Genomic DNA, 16,510 nt, shown 5'->3' on the forward strand with positions numbered 1-16,510 from the left:
ACCAGGGAAGGGTGGGGGTGTGTGTGTGTGTGTGTCTCTAGACCAGGGAAGGGGGTAGTGGGTGGTGTGTGTGTGTGCGTGTCTCTAGACCAGGGAAGTGTGTGTGTGTGTGTGTGTGTGTGTGTGTGTGTGTGTGTGTCTCTAGACCAGGGAAGGGGGTAGTGGGTGGTGTGTGTGTGTGCGTGTCTCTAGACCAGGGAAGGGGGTGTGTGTGTGTGTGTGTGTGTGTGCGTGTCTCTAGACCAGGGAAGGGGATAGTGGGTGGTGTGTGTGTGTGTGTGTGTGTGTGTGTATCTCTAGACCAGGGAAGGGGATAGTGGGTGGTGTGTGTGTGTATGTGTGTGTGTGTGTTTCTCTAGACCAGGGGAGGGGGTAATGGGTGGTAGGTGGTGTGTGTGCATGCTTCTCTAGACCAGGGAAGGGGATAGTGGTTGGTCTGTGTGTGTGGTGTGCCTGTGTATGTGTGGCCCACCCAAGCACCTACACAGGGCAGTTGTCTATAAACAGTCACCTCTGTTGTGTGTCCTGCTGGTGGCCCAGCCTCTCTGTCCTGGTGGGTTAGCGCCCAGAGCATGGCTCTGCTCTCTGGGCCTGGCACCCCCACTGTGGTTTGACTGGACTTGAGACTGTTGCTGAACTCAGATTCTGTGAACCACCGTTTCCAGCGTCACCCCCTCTGATGGCCATATGGGATGGGCAAAAAGGCAAGAAAGGCTTGGGGAAGGTCCCAGACTGGTCCCAGTGTCCTGCCTCAGCCAGCTCCCCAAGACGTGGTGATCCTCTGGGGACAGCTGGCGCATTCGTCCGGGGCTCAGAGCACTCGATCATTTCTGAGAAGAGGGGCCATCTCAAGCCCTCTGTCAGGGAGGTGGCCAGCTGGGGGGATGCGGGTGTGATGGGCTCTGCAAAGCTGGCGCTTGACGAGGCTTAGGCTACTGGCAGTCAGCAGCTCTCCCAGCATCTCCTGGGCCCCGGGGAGCAGGATCGGGGGGACTGGACCTCCATGGCCCCACCTTCCCGTGTGCAGCCCACCTCCTAGGGTGCCTTGAGGACTCAAGGAAAGCATGGCTGGAAAGGAAGCCTGTCCAGTGGCTGCCAACCCAGCCCCTGGCCTCCAGCCTGGAGCATGTGACCAGGACCTGAACACACGTCAAACATGTTTGTGTTCTGTGGGTGGGGGGTTGGCCACACCACGTAGCTTGTGGGGTCTTAGTTCCCTGTCCAGGGGTCGAACCCATACCATCAGCAGTGAAAGCCTGGAGACCTAAACTGTGGGATCTCAAGGGAAGTCCCTCGAGCACCTTCTGTCATGTGCTCCCTGGGGTCCCTCCTTTTGTTCCTTCATCGGCAGCTTCTGGGCCCAGGGCCTCAGACCATCAGCTCTGGACCCCTGTGATCAGCCGTGACCCGGGGTGCTGTTGGCGGGTCAACATTGGGTGCATCAGGAGGGGACATGTACTCTCTCCCCCCCCCCACCTGCACCATCTGGCCCTCAGTTGCAGCAGTTGCTTCAGCTTTGCCTTCACAAAGCCCCTTGACCTCCCCCAAAGGTCAGTGGAGGCGGCAGGGTCAGCAGAGGCAGTGGGAGCCCACCTGCCCCGGGCCAACGGCATTCTGGTATATTTGGGGGTGTGCGCTGTTAGCTGCTGGACGTGTGCTTTCAGAACAAGGACGGAGCTGCTTGGAACCCAGGACGGAGGAGCAGGGCTGCCTGCTAACTGGTGGCTAGAGGACCCCGGCTGGGGTGGAAGGCCCCCAGAGTTTATAAAAGATAAAATGGCCCTGGTCGGGATACAGAGTGGAGAACTTTCTGGGCAGGCACCATACCCTTTCTTGAGCGCTTGCTTGAGATCTTCAGGCTAACGCCCACCACCAGGGGTCTTAGCTGCCTGGGGTTCCTCAGCCATAAGGACCAGCCGAGCTCGTGCTCAGGGAGGCAGGTGGGCGGTACAGACAGGCCTGGCGCCGGGTGCATGGTGTGGTGGAACTCCAGGACCCAGAGCTTTGGGGGCTTGGAGCTGGTTCTGGGCAGGGGAGGGGCTCCTATAGCAGCTGCCCGTCAGCGGGCAGGGTGAAGGGCCCCACCAGCCAGCCAAGCGGAGGGCCTTGCTGCACGCTCCGCAGCACCTGCTCCAGGCCCCGCCACGCCTGGCCCACACCCTGGCGGCTCTCAGCCAGCCGCTTGACTGGCAGCTCTGCCACTGTGGTGGCCGAGGAGACCATGCCATAGAGCTCACAGATGCTGTGCCGCGCCTGCTGGAGCTGCCACTGAAGCTCCGTGGGGAGGCCCTGGAGGCCGGAGGCCAGGCGGCTGTAGGCCACATGGAGCTGCTGGACGAGGTCGCAGGCCCTGGACAGAGCCCCAGTGGCCGGCACCTGTGCACAGAAGGAGTGAGGTGAGTGGGGCTGGAGGCAAGGGGCGGGCCCACCAGCCCCTCACTGATAGGCACTCACCTCCCCAGCAGCGGCTTCCTTTGCTTGGCTGCTCACACCCCTGACTGGAGCCTGCTGGGCCTCCTCGATCTAGGAAAACAAGAGCCCAGCACAAACGTGATGGCTTCTCAGCAGGGACCCCCTCTGACACATTCAGGGTGCCCTTTCCCAGCCCAGCATCTCATGTCCACCTTTCCCGTGGCGTGGGGGAACGCTTTGGAGCCAGAGGGTGGTGCGTCAAGAGGCAATAATCCTGGTGCCTTGTGAGGTTATCAGGCGCTCAGAGAGCAGGATGGCAGCGGCACCGTCACCCCAGCTCAGCAGCACCCCCTGACCACCCCCAACATCTCCCAGAGGCCTTGGAACCAAGCTTCTCACCATGGCTGCCTGGCCGGCTCCAGGCGCCTGTGACCTCCCCTCCTGCTAACCTCCCATGGTGCTCTGTTCCGGCCACACTGGCCCTTGTCCCTGAGCATGTCCAGCGTGCTGCTGCCCCAGGGCCTTTGCACATGCCACCCACTCAGCCTGGAATGTGTTTCCTCTGGCCCAGTGCGGGGGCCCCAGGTCCTCTCCATCAGATCTCTGTTTCCCTCCTCAGAGGCTATCACTGTCCAGTTAGGAAATTTCTGTGTTGATTTCCCCTCTTGGTCTGGAGCTCTGTCATGACTGTTTCCTCCTTGTATTTTGGGTCCTGGGTGCATAGGAACCCCCCACCCCCATTGACTTATCTTTCTTGTCATCCTGAGACGTCAGCAAGTGGACCAAATATGCACTTCAACTTTCCCTCCCCCTCCCAGCCCTCGCCCCAGCAGTTGACTCCATCAGGGGGCTCCTGCTCATCTGCAGGTTGCCCTGTCAAAGACTAGGCCATAATGTCCATCACCCACCTACCCAGAGCAATTCCAAGTGTCTCCTGCTGAAAGTCTCCAAGGCCTTAAAGGGTCTTGGCTCTCTCACTTCCTGTGTCTAACCTGGATGCACTGCTCTGAAAACACATCTAGAACCCAGCTCCTCAAACCTCTCTCCTCTCTCATCTCTCATCTCCATTCCTGGACCCCTGTGGCCAGTCCTCCCCACAGGAGCCAGAGCGATCCACCTCAATAAAGCCTCTGTTGGATCAGGCCATCTTCACTTTGCAGTCCTGGGCATTGTAGGGTATGAAGCAGCCTCCCTTGCCTCCACCCACTCAATGCCAAGAGTCCTGCCGAGTGACCGCCACTGACGTTCCCAGGCTTGGTCCAGTGTTCCCTGGGGACGGGACTGCCCCGTTGAGACCCTCTGGGCTGGAGCAGTGGTCCTTAGATGTGGTTTACCAGACTCCTGGGTGCCGATTGAAAACAGGCGCCTCTTAGGGATCCTGACTCAAACAGCTGGGCTGGGTTCCTTGCTACCTGAGTAGGTGGGGCTGCTCAACATTTAAGACCCATGAGCTTGGGAACCTGGAGGTCCTCAGAGCTGGGGCTCCATCACCGTCTGCATCAACCATGGACTGGATGCCACTTAACTTCTACCACAGCAGGTCAGCCCCACCGCCCATGAGGAGTTGGCGTGAGTGTTGGCAGTGATGTGGGGGAGAAAGCCTGGGCTGGGGAGTGAGTGGAGCTGGTGAGGGAGCACGACCCTGCTGGCTGGTGCCTGTCTCCACAGGGGCATTCATGTCACCTTCAAGGAACTTCACTGGTGGTCCAGTGGTTAAGAATCTGCCTGCCAATGCAGGGGACACAGGTTCAATCCCTGACCCTGGAAGATGCCACACGCCTTGGAGCAACTAAGCCTGTGCGCTACAACTAATGAGACCAGGCTCTGGAGCCCGCAGGCCGCAACTACTGAGCCCACATGCTGCAACTACTGAGCCTGCGCTCTGCAACAAGAGAAGCCGCCACAGTGAGGAGCCTGAACACCACAACTAGAGAAAGGCTGCTGGCAGCAACAATGCCAAATTTAAAACAAAGTCACCCTTGATTGGGCCCCCTTTCTTGCATCACTGAACTCCACCCAGATTGCATGGGCCTTCTACCCTGTCCCTCCCTGCCTTCACTTTACCCTCCCTACCCCAGGGACCCTTCTGCTCCTCAGAACACACCTAGCTTGTTCTCAGGCCACTGTCTGTCCTTGTCATCCCAACTTTGCACAGGATGTGACCCAGACAGACATGCCCCAGCCCTGCTGCGCATTTCTGCATGCCTGTCATGTCTCCTCTGCAGCCTCGTTGGCTGCAAGTGTTGGGTCACATGCCCATCTCCCCCACCCCTCCCGAGAGGCAAGCTCCTTGAGAGTAGGCCCGTGACCAAGTGGGTGATGGGCACGTACTGGGTGCTCGGTCCGTGTCCGTCCACTCCCCAGCCCGAAGCTGAGGACCATGCCTGGGAAGAGGCAAGGCGCTTACCTCCCTGAAGGCATCCTCAAGCTGGGCCAGCGCATCCCGTGCCTGGAACTCGCTGTGCTGCAGGTGGCTGAGGGCATGCTCGAAAGCCCGCTGGCGGAAGCCGGGGGCCACGTCACCCAGACGCACGAAGTAGCTGCCTTGGTCGGCCGTGATCTCCCTCCGCCTGGGCTGGGTAGCAGCCAGCTGAGCTGAAAGGGAAGACGGGGTTGCTCAGTCCTCACGAGAGGCCCCTCGGGTATCAGGGGCCTGGGGGTGTACAGACAACGGTGGCCCTGGGAGCTGGGACCGGGCTGTCCTTACCTTGTTCCTCGGCGCTCATGGGCTGGAAGATCTCTCCCAGCTCCTCCAGCTTGTCCCGGAGCGCTCCAAAGCCCTGGGCTCCTTCCTGGCCATGAGTGGTGGCCCCGGGAGCAGCATCCACCTTGCCCAGGGTGGCGTCTTGGCTGAACATGGCCTCAGTTGACAGAGGTCCGTGGTCGCTGTGCTGAGCCTGAGTGGGGCTTGTGATGGTTTGTTCTTCATCTGGGGCCCTGGAACGGGCAAGTCCAACTGAGGTGGCAGCCTTGGAATCAGGTAACAGGTTTGGGGTGATCCCCACCCCAGTGTGCATACCTTCTTGGGCCACATGCCCTACACTGCTGAGTCCAGAGGACATGGCACCTTTGGTGCCAGTCAAGATGGTCGTAGTAGTGTCCATGCCAGTCTGGATGGCCTCCTTGCCCACATCCATTGCTCCAGTGATTGAAGTAGATAGAACATCTTTGGTGCCAGTCAAGATGGACTTGGTGGTGTCCACGCCAATCTGGACTGCCTCCTTGGCCACACCCATGGCCCCAGTTATTGAAGTAGACAGAACATCTTTGGTGCCAGTCAAGACGGACTTGGTGGTGTCCATGCCAACCTGAACAGCCCCCTTGGCCACACCCATGGCCCCAGTTATTGAAGTAGACAGAACATCTTTGGTGCCAGTCAAGACGGACTTGGTGGTGTCCATGCCAACTTGAACAGCCCCCTTGGCCACTCCCATTGCCCCAGTTATTGAAGTAGACAGAACATCTTTGGTGCCAGTCAGGACAGTCTTGGTGGTGTCCATGCCAGTCTGGACAGCCCCCTTGGCCACACCCATGGCCCCAGTGAGCCCAGTGGACACAGTGTCTTTGGTGCCAGTCAAGACAGTCTTGGTGGTGTCCATGCCAGTCTGGACTGTGCCTTTGGCCATGCTCACTGCTCCAGTGAGCCCAGTAGACACGGTGTCTTTGGTGCCAGTCAGGACGGTCTTGGTGGTGTCCATGCCAGTCTGGACAGCCCCCTTGGCCACACCCATGGCCCCAGTGAGCCCAGTGGACATGGTGTCTTTGGTGCCAGTCAGGACGGTCTTGGTGGTGTCCATGCCAGTCTGGACTGTGCCCTTGGCCATGTTCACTGCAGCAGTGAGCCCAGTAGACACGGTGTCTTTGGTGCCAGTCAGGACGGTCTTGGTGGTGTCCATGCCAGTCTGGACTGTGCCCTTGGCCATGTTCACTGCAGCAGTGAGCCCAGTAGACACGGTGTCTTTGGTGCCAGTCAGGACTGTCTTGGTGGTGTCCATGCCAGTCTGGACAGCCCCCTTGGCCACACCCATGGCCCCAGTGAGCCCAGTGGACATGGTGTCTTTGGTGCCAGTCAAGACAGTTTTGGTGGTGTCCATGCCAGTCTGGACTGTGCCCTTGGCCATGTTCACTGCAGCAGTGAGCCCAGTGGACACGGTGTCTTTGGTGCCAGTCAGGACGGTCTTGGTGGTGTCCATGCCAGTCTGGACTGTGCCCTTGGCCATGTTGACTGCAGCAGTGAGCCCAGTGGACACGGTGTCTTTGGTGCCAGTCAGGACAGTCTTGGTGGTGTCCATGCCAGTCTGGACTGTGCTCTTGGCCACACCCATGGCTCCAGTGAGCCCAGTGGACACGGTGTCTTTGGTGCCAGTCAGGACGGTCTTGGTGGTGTCCATGCCAGTCTGGACTGTGCCTTTGGCCATGCTCACTGCTCCAGTGAGCCCAGTAGACACGGTGTCTTTGGTGCCAGTCAGGACGGTCTTGGTGGTGTCCATGCCAGTCTGGACAGCCCCCTTGGCCACACCCATGGCCCCAGTGAGCCCAGTGGACATGGTGTCTTTGGTGCCAGTCAGGACGGTCTTGGTGGTGTCCATGCCAGTCTGGACTGTGCCCTTGGCCATGTTCACTGCAGCAGTGAGCCCAGTAGACACGGTGTCTTTGGTGCCAGTCAGGACGGTCTTGGTGGTGTCCATGCCAGTCTGGACTGTGCCCTTGGCCATGTTCACTGCAGCAGTGAGCCCAGTAGACACGGTGTCTTTGGTGCCAGTCAGGACTGTCTTGGTGGTGTCCATGCCAGTCTGGACAGCCCCCTTGGCCACACCCATGGCCCCAGTGAGCCCAGTGGACATGGTGTCTTTGGTGCCAGTCAAGACAGTTTTGGTGGTGTCCATGCCAGTCTGGACTGTGCCCTTGGCCATGTTCACTGCAGCAGTGAGCCCAGTGGACACGGTGTCTTTGGTGCCAGTCAGGACGGTCTTGGTGGTGTCCATGCCAGTCTGGACTGTGCCCTTGGCCATGTTGACTGCAGCAGTGAGCCCAGTGGACACGGTGTCTTTGGTGCCAGTCAGGACAGTCTTGGTGGTGTCCATGCCAGTCTGGACTGTGCTCTTGGCCACACCCATGGCTCCAGTGAGCCCAGTGGACACGGTGTCTTTGGTGCCAGTCAGGACGGTCTTGGTGGTGTCCATGCCAGTCTGGACAGCCCCCTTGGCCACACCCATGGCCCCAGTGAGCCCAGTGGACATGGTGTCTTTGGTGCCAGTCAGGACAGTCTTGGTGGTGTCCATGCCAGTCTGGACTGTGCCCTTGGCCATGTTGACTGCAGCAGTGAGCCCAGTGGACACGGTGTCTTTGGTGCCAGTCAGGACGGTCTTGGTGGTGTCCATGCCAGTCTGGACAACCCCTTTGGCCACACCCATGGCCCCAGTGAGCCCAGTGGACACAGTGTCTTTGGTGCCAGTCAGGACGGTCTTGGTGGTGTCCATGCCAGTCTGAACAGCCCCCTTGGCCACACCCATGGCCCCAGTGAGCCCAGTGGACATGGTGTCTTTGGTGCCAGTCAGGACGGTCTTGGTGGTGTCCATGCCAGTCTGGACAGCCCCCTTGGCCACACCCATGGCCCCAGTGAGCCCAGTGGACATGGTGTCTTTGGTGCCAGTCAGGACGGTCTTGGTGGTGTCCATGCCAGTCTGGACTGTGCCCTTGGCCATGTTCACTGCAGCAGTGAGCCCAGTAGACACGGTGTCTTTGGTGCCAGTCAGGACGGTCTTGGTGGTGTCCATGCCAGGCTGGACTGTGCCCTTGGCCATGTTGACTGCAGCAGTGAGCCCAGTGGACACGGTGTCTTTGGTGCCAGTCAGGACGGTCTTGGTGGTGTCCATGCCAGTCTGGACAACCCCTTTGGCCACACCCATGGCCCCAGTGAGCCCAGTGGACACGGTGTCTTTGGTGCCAGTCAGGACGGTCTTGGTGGTGTCCATGCCAGTCTGGACAGCCCCCTTGGCCACACCCATGGCCCCAGTGAGCCCAGTGGACATGGTGTCTTTGGTGCCAGTCAGGACGGTCTTGGTGGTGTCCATGCCAGTCTGGACTGTGCCCTTGGCCATGTTCACTGCAGCAGTGAGCCCAGTAGACACGGTGTCTTTGGTGCCAGTCAGGACGGTCTTGGTGGTGTCCATGCCAGGCTGGACTGTGCCCTTGGCCATGTTGACTGCAGCAGTGAGCCCAGTGGACACGGTGTCTTTGGTGCCAGTCAGGACGGTCTTGGTGGTGTCCATGCCAGTCTGGACAACCCCTTTGGCCACACCCATGGCCCCAGTGAGCCCAGTGGACACGGTGTCTTTGGTGCCAGTCAGGACGGTCTTGGTGGTGTCCATGCCAGTCTGGACAGCCCCCTTGGCCACACCCATGGCCCCAGTGAGCCCAGTGGACATGGTGTCTTTGGTGCCAGTCAGGACGGTCTTGGTGGTGTCCATGCCAGTCTGGACAGCCCCCTTGGCCACACCCATGGCCCCAGTGAGCCCAGTGGACATGGTGTCTTTGGTGCCAGTCAAGACAGTCTTGGTGGTGTCCATGCCAGTCTGGACTGTGCCCTTGGCCATGTTGACTGCAGCAGTGAGCCCAGTGGACACGGTGTCTTTGGTGCCAGTCAGGACAGTCTTGGTGGTGTCCATGCCAGTCTGGCCAACCCCCTTGGCCACACCCATGGCCCCAGTGAGCCCAGTGGACACGGTGTCTTTGGTGCCAGTCAGGACTGTCTTGGTGGTGTCCATGCCAGTCTGGACAACCCCTTTGGCCACACCCATGGCCCCAGTGAGCCCAGTGGACATGGTGTCTTTGGTGCCAGTCAGGACGGTCTTGGTGGTATCCATGCCAGTCTGGACTGTGCCCTTGGCCATGTTCACTGCTCCAGTGAGCCCAGTGGACACTACATCTTTGGTGCCTGTTACTACTGTCTTGGCGGTGTCTATACCAGTCTGTAGGGCTCCTTTGGCCACATCCACTGCCCCAGTTGCCCCACTGGCCACAGCATCCTTGGTGACTGTCAGCGTGGATTGGGTCATCCCTAGGCCTCCCTGGACCACACCTTTAGCCGTGTCCACGATACTAGCCATCCCTGTGGAGAGAGCATCCTTGGTCCTGGCCATCTGGGAGGATACCAGGTCCTTTGCCCCGGAGATCATCTGATGAGGCGAGAGACTCGTGATGAAGCAGAGAGTTGAAAGACACCTCTCCCCCCCACCCCAGATCTCCTCCTCCCCCCAGTTCTTGACATGCCCTGGGGAGTGGGACCTGCTCCCTGGAGACCCGGCCAGCTCACCTCTCACCCTGACATACCACCTACCCTGGCTCCCAGGACACAGTCCCTCAGACTCCATCGCAGGGCCACGTGGCACCCAGATGTGGCAGACTCTGACTGTTGACAGCTACGCCCCAGCACCCTCTGTGCCCAGTATCCCTTAGCCTGGGCTCAGCAAGTCTTAGAATTACATGTTTTGCTCATCTTGCCTAATCTCAGTTTACATCAAATTTTGAGCCTGGTGTCTCCATCACAGGGAGAAATTTGAGGTGACCAAATGCTTGTTAACATGAATATATTCAAGTAAAAGAAGGGGATCCACGTTTAGAAAAGTGATAACTGGGGATTTCCCTTGTGGTCCAGTGGCTAAGACTCCGCACTCCCAATGCAGATGGCCCAGGTTGGACCCTTGATCAGGGAACTAGATCCCCCATGCTACAACAAAGATCAAAGATCCCTTGTGCTGCAACTAAGACCTGGTGCAGCCAAATAAATATTATTTTTTTAAGTAATAACCAGAAGAGTACAGGGCCAAGGATTGGATCTGAGCCATAGGAACCAAGGTGATAACTTGGTATATCATTTTTTAAAAATTTATTTGTTTTTGGCTGTGCTGGGTCTTTGTCGCTGAGTGGGTTTTTCTCTAGTTGTGGCAAGTGGAGGCTACATTCTAGTTGTGTGGGTTTCTTGCGGTGGCTTCTCTTGTTGCGGAGCACGGGCTTTAGAGCACAGGCTCAGTAATTGTGGAGTACGGGCTCAGTTGCTCCAAGGCATGTGGGATCTTCCCGAATCAGGGATCGAACCCTAGTCTCCTGCATTGGCAGGGAAGATTCTTTGCCACTGAGCCACCAGGGAAACCCGGTAGCACAGGGCAGTTTCTGCTAGTTCTTCCAAACTGCTGAAGGGTTGTGATGGCCTCAAGATGGCTACCACTCAGCTTCAACCAGGAGTGTGCTGTTTCCAATTCAGGTGTTCCTAGACCTGAGTGATCCTGCCCCGGTGATGCTAACACTGGGCAGTGTCTCGGGACATCTGTGGTAGTCATGACTTCAGAGAGAGCATGCTCCTAGCATAGAGTGGGTGGGTGTCAGGAATGCTGCCAAACACCCCACAATGCCCAGGACAGCCCCCAACAGAGGATGATCTGACTCTGAATTGGCCATGATAGCGAAGTTGAGAAGCCCTGAAATAGTCTCACCACCTGCCCTTCTGCCCAACGTCATCTCAAGTGGGTACTGTGCCCACAGAGACCTGGGTTCAAATCCCAGCTCTCTCCTATACTTGCTGTGTGACCTCTGGCAAGCCACACCCCCTGCTCTGAGCCTCATCGGAAATGGTGATTAAGACAGCACCTCCTTCAAAGACTGGTTAAAAAAAAAGGAGTCAAGGTCCCTGACCAACTTTGCAGGTAACAGACGCTCCATTAATGGAAGTGAAGAGGGATGGAGGGGGAGGAGTGAAAAAATGGGTAGAGGGGCCCTAAGCTGCCAGAGTCTGCTTTAATTTGGGCCAGAGGACAAACCAAGCAGTACTTTGCCCTCCGAAGAGCTCAGATGTGGCCAAGCTGAGGGCACAGGGGAGTAAAAGAAGACTCTAGAGTGGGGTGTGTGCTGAGCACAAGGGTTGGATTGGAGCTCCTCACCCTGCTGTGGCCCTCAGTGGTCTTACATCAGCCACTCTGCTTGCCCTGACCCTGGGGACAAGGATACCTGGGCGGTTCCCATTCATCCAGGACCGAGGGTGGATGCAGCGTTGGCCATTGTTCAGCTTCTGACTGCCCAAGGTTCACATCCCAAGCTACCTTTTCTTCCTGTGTGACTTTTGACAAATGGCTTGGCTTCTCTGTGCTTCAGCTCTTATGTGGGGTACTATTGCTCCCTCCCTGTTGCAGTGGGGAGGACTAACTATTAAACAGCACGTGTAAAGCACTTAGGCCAGAGCCTGACATGTGGTGAGTGCATTGCCCCTGTTTTGGTCATATTGTGCTAGGTACAGCACCAGGGTGGGAGTTGGCAGGGAGTGGGGTGTCTGTAGACCGGATGGTGCCAGGGAGTACTGCACCCATTTCTCAGATGCAGAAATAGAGGCTCCAAGGAGAAGACTGGCCTGTCACCCAACAGCAGTACACACAGGGGTGTCTGCTTTTTCCTTGGCCTATGACAACCCTCCAGATGGCAGGAACCAAAACATCCTGGGAAGAGGTACCCCAGAGGGAAGCAAGGCCATCAGATCAGGCTCTGCTAGCCCCTCTCACCTTGTCTGAAGGCAGCAGCGTCTTCTCTAACCCCCTGGCCGTCTGCTCCGGGTCAGCGGGCGCTGGGGGGACAAGAGCCAGTGAGGCAACCCAGGGAGGGACACGGGCTAGCATCAGCCACCCTGGAGCCCATTGCACAATCAGCGGGCACAGCCTGAAAGGTCAGGAATGTCCCAGCTGCCCTGCCGGGGACAACAGAAGGTGACATCCATGACCATGGGCCTAGCTCAGTCACTGGTCTCACTGGGGGCTCCCTCAACCCCCAGGACTGGCTTCCTGGCACAGGGGTTCCCTAGAGTTCTCTCTGATGGGGTCCTGGGTGCTGAACGCCCATCGAGGATGGGGGGCAGCCGCAGGGAAAGGAGTTGGGGCCCTGCCTTGCCACGCCTGACTACAGCTGGCAGCTGCCTGCCCAGCCTGGATATACAGAGCAGAAGTCAGCTGCTTGGGGCTCTGGGCCCAGAGCTGCCACCTCAGCCTGCACTCCCCTGCTCCAGCCCCTCTTCGGGCCCTGGGGCTAGGGCTGCCCCGAGCATTCTGGCTGAGCAACTGGAGGCTGTGTGACCCCAGGGAAGCTGCTGTCCCTCTCTAGAACCAGGATCAAAATCTCAGATAAGCTTAGACCTGTGGAACGTCCACAGTACATCAGAAATGGGGTGATGGAAGGTGGAGGGGGCGTTGAGAATATGGGAGCACGGCTGTGTCTATGCCCCTATTCTGGCTGACTTATGCCCCCTCAGGTCACTCATACTGATGCCCTGAGTCCCCACTTGGCACTAAATGAGCATGCCAGCCTCACAGGGTCTATCAAGGCATCACAGGCACATAAGAAGCGCCCCCAAGTTCAGCAGAAGTCCCTTCTGGGGTCCACCTCCTGAGCCCCCGCCTCACCCACGGAGCTGTCCACTCACCCTGAGCCTGGGGCTGGGCGGCCTCCTCGGCTGGAGCACCTGCAGGCTCGGCAGCTGGCCGGGCCTCTCTTGCTGAGCTGTGGGCGTTGGCCACCAGGTTCCGGGCAGCATTGAAGCCAGGCAGGGACCCAAAGAAGCTGCCCAGGGTCTACATGGGGTGGGGTGTGTGTGAGCAGAGCCAGGTGTGGTTGGGTGGGGCAAGGGGCACATCAGACAGCCCTGGGTTCCCAGACCACCCCGGACCCTTGCTCCTGGGTGACCTCAGGAAAGTGTCCCAGCCACTCTGAGCCTCAGTTTCCTCACCTGAGCAATGGGCAGGTTCAGTCTATCTCCCAGGGACAGAGGAAATAATCCTCCGGGTCTCTAAAGACATTTTCCTTTCAGGGCTCACATCTCACAGATGGGGAAACTGAGGCTCAGAGAGGGGCCGATGCTGGCCCAGGGTCACATAGCAGGGGAAGAACTGAGGTTTGAGTGCATCCTTCCACCCCTCACCCTCCAGCTGGGGACCAGATGGAAGACTGGCCTGGTGGCTCTCAGAGCCCTCCCAACCGACCTGGGAAGCCCCTTCAGACCCCAGGACTATGGAGGTCACTTCCCTAAGGTTCTGGGGGCTTCTCAGGGCCCAGCTGGGGTAGTTCCCTCCCACACCTGCCCTCACCTTGCCCTTGGGTTTGGGGGGATCCTGGCCTCCATCTCGAGCAGACATGGTAACCCTCTAGGCAGCTGGAAGGAGGTAGAGATGGGGGAGGGGCGTGAATGGGGGCTCCCGGGCCTCCTGCCCGACACCCATAACCCCGAGCAGTTCCCCAGCTCCTGCCCGGAGGCCGGCCTCACCCCTGGCATTGCTCACCTGGACCGTGTGGGGGTCCCTTGGAGTGACAGGCGGTGCAGCCGGCAGCTGGGCTCTCAGCTCCCAGGCCTTATAGGGTCTGGGGTGGTGCGGGCCAGGCTGGCTGAGGCAGGCAGCCAGTGGGCTGGGGGAGGGCTCTGGGTGGTCACGTGACTGCCCGCCTGCCCAACCGGCCCAGCGTGGGCCCAGCGCCCAGTACCTTTCCCCCGCTCCCAGCACCCGGCAGCCTCTGCCCACGGCGCTTGCCCCCACCAGGCTGAGTAATTCAAGAGTTGTCCCATACCCTCGAGGCACAGCCTGCTTACCCTCTCGGCCTCTGGTGTCCACCTGGGTGATGGGTGTGTTCCAGTTGCTTTGTGGGGCCACCTTGCCTTGGCCAGTTACCGTCTGTGTGCTTCAGCTACCCCTCCAGATACCTCACCATGGCCCACAAGGTCTTGCTTCCTCCCTCTTTCCCCCTCCCTCATCACACTTCAACTGCACAGGCCTCCTCTCTTTTCCTCCAGATTGCTAGGCCTGGTCCTGCTCCAGGACCTTTGCACCTGCTATTATTATTCCTTCTGCCTGGAGCATCTTCCCCAGACACCCCCATGGCTTCCTCCCTCACATCTGTCAGGCCTGTCTTTTGTTCCCTGCAACAGGATGGCACCCAGCACACAGTTGGCACTTAAGAAATGTTTGGCTTAATGGGCCAACTCAGAGGTTGGTTGTGAGCATGAAATGAGGTCATGCATGTAACCTGTTGATCCCAGAGTCTGGTATGTAGCAGGTGTTCAACAGACATCAGCTTAGCATTGTCCAGGGAGAAAGAGAGGAGCAGGGTCTGTCTGGGGCAGGGAGGGGGTGTGTCACTCTCCAGAAAGGACGTCCCTTGAGAAAGGGCCTAAATACAGACCCAGACAGGTCACCAACTGAACTGAGGGGTACCCCAAGAGTGAGATCTGGGCTTGGTGGGCTTGGGTCAACCCAGGGTGGCTTCCTGAAAAAGGCATCCTTTGCCTGAGGCTGTAGAGCTGGGAAGTGGCAGAGACAGGATATGAACCTAGACCTGCAGGTTGTCTGTGAAGCAGGTGGATGGGTAGGCAAGCAGACAGCCAAGCCCCGTTTGAATGCTGTGTCTGCCCTTGGGACAGGGATCCCAGCTGTGTGCTGGTGGGGGTGGGGTACAGACCCAGTTGGTGGCTCTGGGCACTAAGCTGGGAGGAGGGAGGGTCTAGCCACTGGGCCTGATGACCCCTGGGTTGTTTCCTTGGAGCCATCACTGTGTTTGCCAAACAGCTGGGGAACAAAACAAGGGCATCTCCCAAACTCTCCCCAGCCAATGGCTCCCAAAGGTGGCAGGAAAGCGGGGGTGGGAAACCCAGGGTGAGCCCCTCCCCCTCCCCACAGGGCTGCTGCAGTGCAGCAAACAGGGAGCAACCCAGCAAAAACAACAAAAATGACCATAAACACCGGGTCAGGGCCCGTCCCTCCTCTGCCCACAGCCCTCCTCCCCACCTCCCTGGGGGTAAAAACCCAAGTCTACCCCACCACCCACAAGACTCTGCACAACTCCTGCCCCGTCCCCTCTCTGTCCTCCCCTCCTCCCTCTCTCTCCCCCTCCTCACTCTGCTCCACACAGGCCTCCTCACTGCTCCTCCCGGGACACAAGGCACTGTCCTGCCCCAGGGCCTTTGCACAGGCATGAGCACTGCTGCCTTACTCCTATTTTCATACCCATTTCACAGAGGAGAAAACTGAGGTTCGGAGAGGCTCACTTGTTGATCCATCCATTTGTAGGCAAGGTGAGGACTCAGCCCAAGGGCCTTCACTACTGTGCTCTTCCCCCAGACTCCAAGACTTACCTCAGGCTCTTTCCCTCCCCTCAGTTCTAGTCAAACTGATGCCCCACAGCCAAGCCTCAGCCACACACCCTCTCCATATGTTATTCTGCTCATTTTCACTTAGCTTGGCCCTCCAGGAGCCCCCAGCCTCTCAGGGAAAGAGAAGCCAAGGCTGCCTGTGGTTTATATCCAGATAGAAAGGACTTGGAGCTCCAAGAAGGTGGGCTATGGAGGGTTGGAGATATCCCACAGGAGTAGAGTCAGGGAAGGCTTCCTGGAGGAGGTGGCACTGGGGCTGGGCTTGAGGATGGATGAGATGCAGCCAAGAGAAAGATGGGCGGGTGGGAAGGTGTTCTAGGCACAGCCTGAACAAAGGCCCTGAGGTGGGGAGATGTGCACAGCTCCTTGGGACCACAGCAGGGTCTGAGTCGTCCCAAGGATGAAACCGAAAGTCCTCAAATGCCAGGGTGAGGAGTGAGGATAGTTGGTCTGAGGGCAACAGGAATGTTCCTGAGGAGTGGCAAGGAGGTGAATCTAGCTGGCGCAAAGTGGCTGGGACTCCCACAGTCACCCCTGGGCCAGATCCCGGGGAAGCCAGGGGTCACCCTGACCTTACCACATCAGACTGTGGTTTCAAAACACCCTGAGTGGCCTCAGGGGGGCCTCAGGGCCAGCCAAGAATGCGGTCAGAGGACAGGAGGGCCCCCACGAGACTAGTCTGTGGCCCCTGCCCTGCCTCTGTCTCCCCCATTCTTCTCCGGTGCAGCCAGAGGAGCCACAGGGAGATGGTCATAGGAGCCACTGCTCCCTCTGATCCCTCCTCCTCTTGATCCTGCTCCTTGCAGTTTCCCAAACATTCATTTATACTAAAGTGTGAATGACTTCCATTCCAGGAAGCGACATCTGAATGCTTCACCCAGGTGGGTGGGGCACTCACAGTGGAATTCCAGACAGGAGGTCAAG

At 58.5% G+C, this 16,510-nt stretch overlaps 1 protein-coding gene across 2 annotated transcripts; it reads right to left on the reverse strand.

Moving 5' to 3' along the window:
• On the reverse strand, nt 166-13,812 carry PLIN4 (perilipin 4). 2 transcript variants are annotated; one of them, XM_018050877.1, is made up of 9 exons: nt 13,725-13,812; nt 13,533-13,597; nt 12,872-13,019; nt 11,961-12,022; nt 9,092-9,590; nt 5,120-8,992; nt 4,820-5,007; nt 2,455-2,523; nt 166-2,376 (listed from the first exon to the last, which is right to left on the reverse strand). In XM_018050877.1, the coding sequence occupies exons 2-9, from the start codon at nt 13,578-13,580 to the stop codon at nt 2,044-2,046; spliced, it is 5,220 nt and encodes a 1,739-aa protein (XP_017906366.1). In that variant the 5' UTR covers nt 13,581-13,597; nt 13,725-13,812; the 3' UTR covers nt 166-2,043. The 2 variants fall into 2 exon arrangements, with proteins under 2 accessions (XP_017906366.1, XP_017906365.1); XM_018050876.1 differs by having other exon boundaries at nt 5,120-9,590.

Source organism: Capra hircus, chromosome 7, assembly GCF_001704415.2.
Source record: "Capra hircus breed San Clemente chromosome 7, ASM170441v1, whole genome shotgun sequence".
Lineage (NCBI taxonomy): Eukaryota > Metazoa > Chordata > Mammalia > Artiodactyla > Bovidae > Capra > Capra hircus.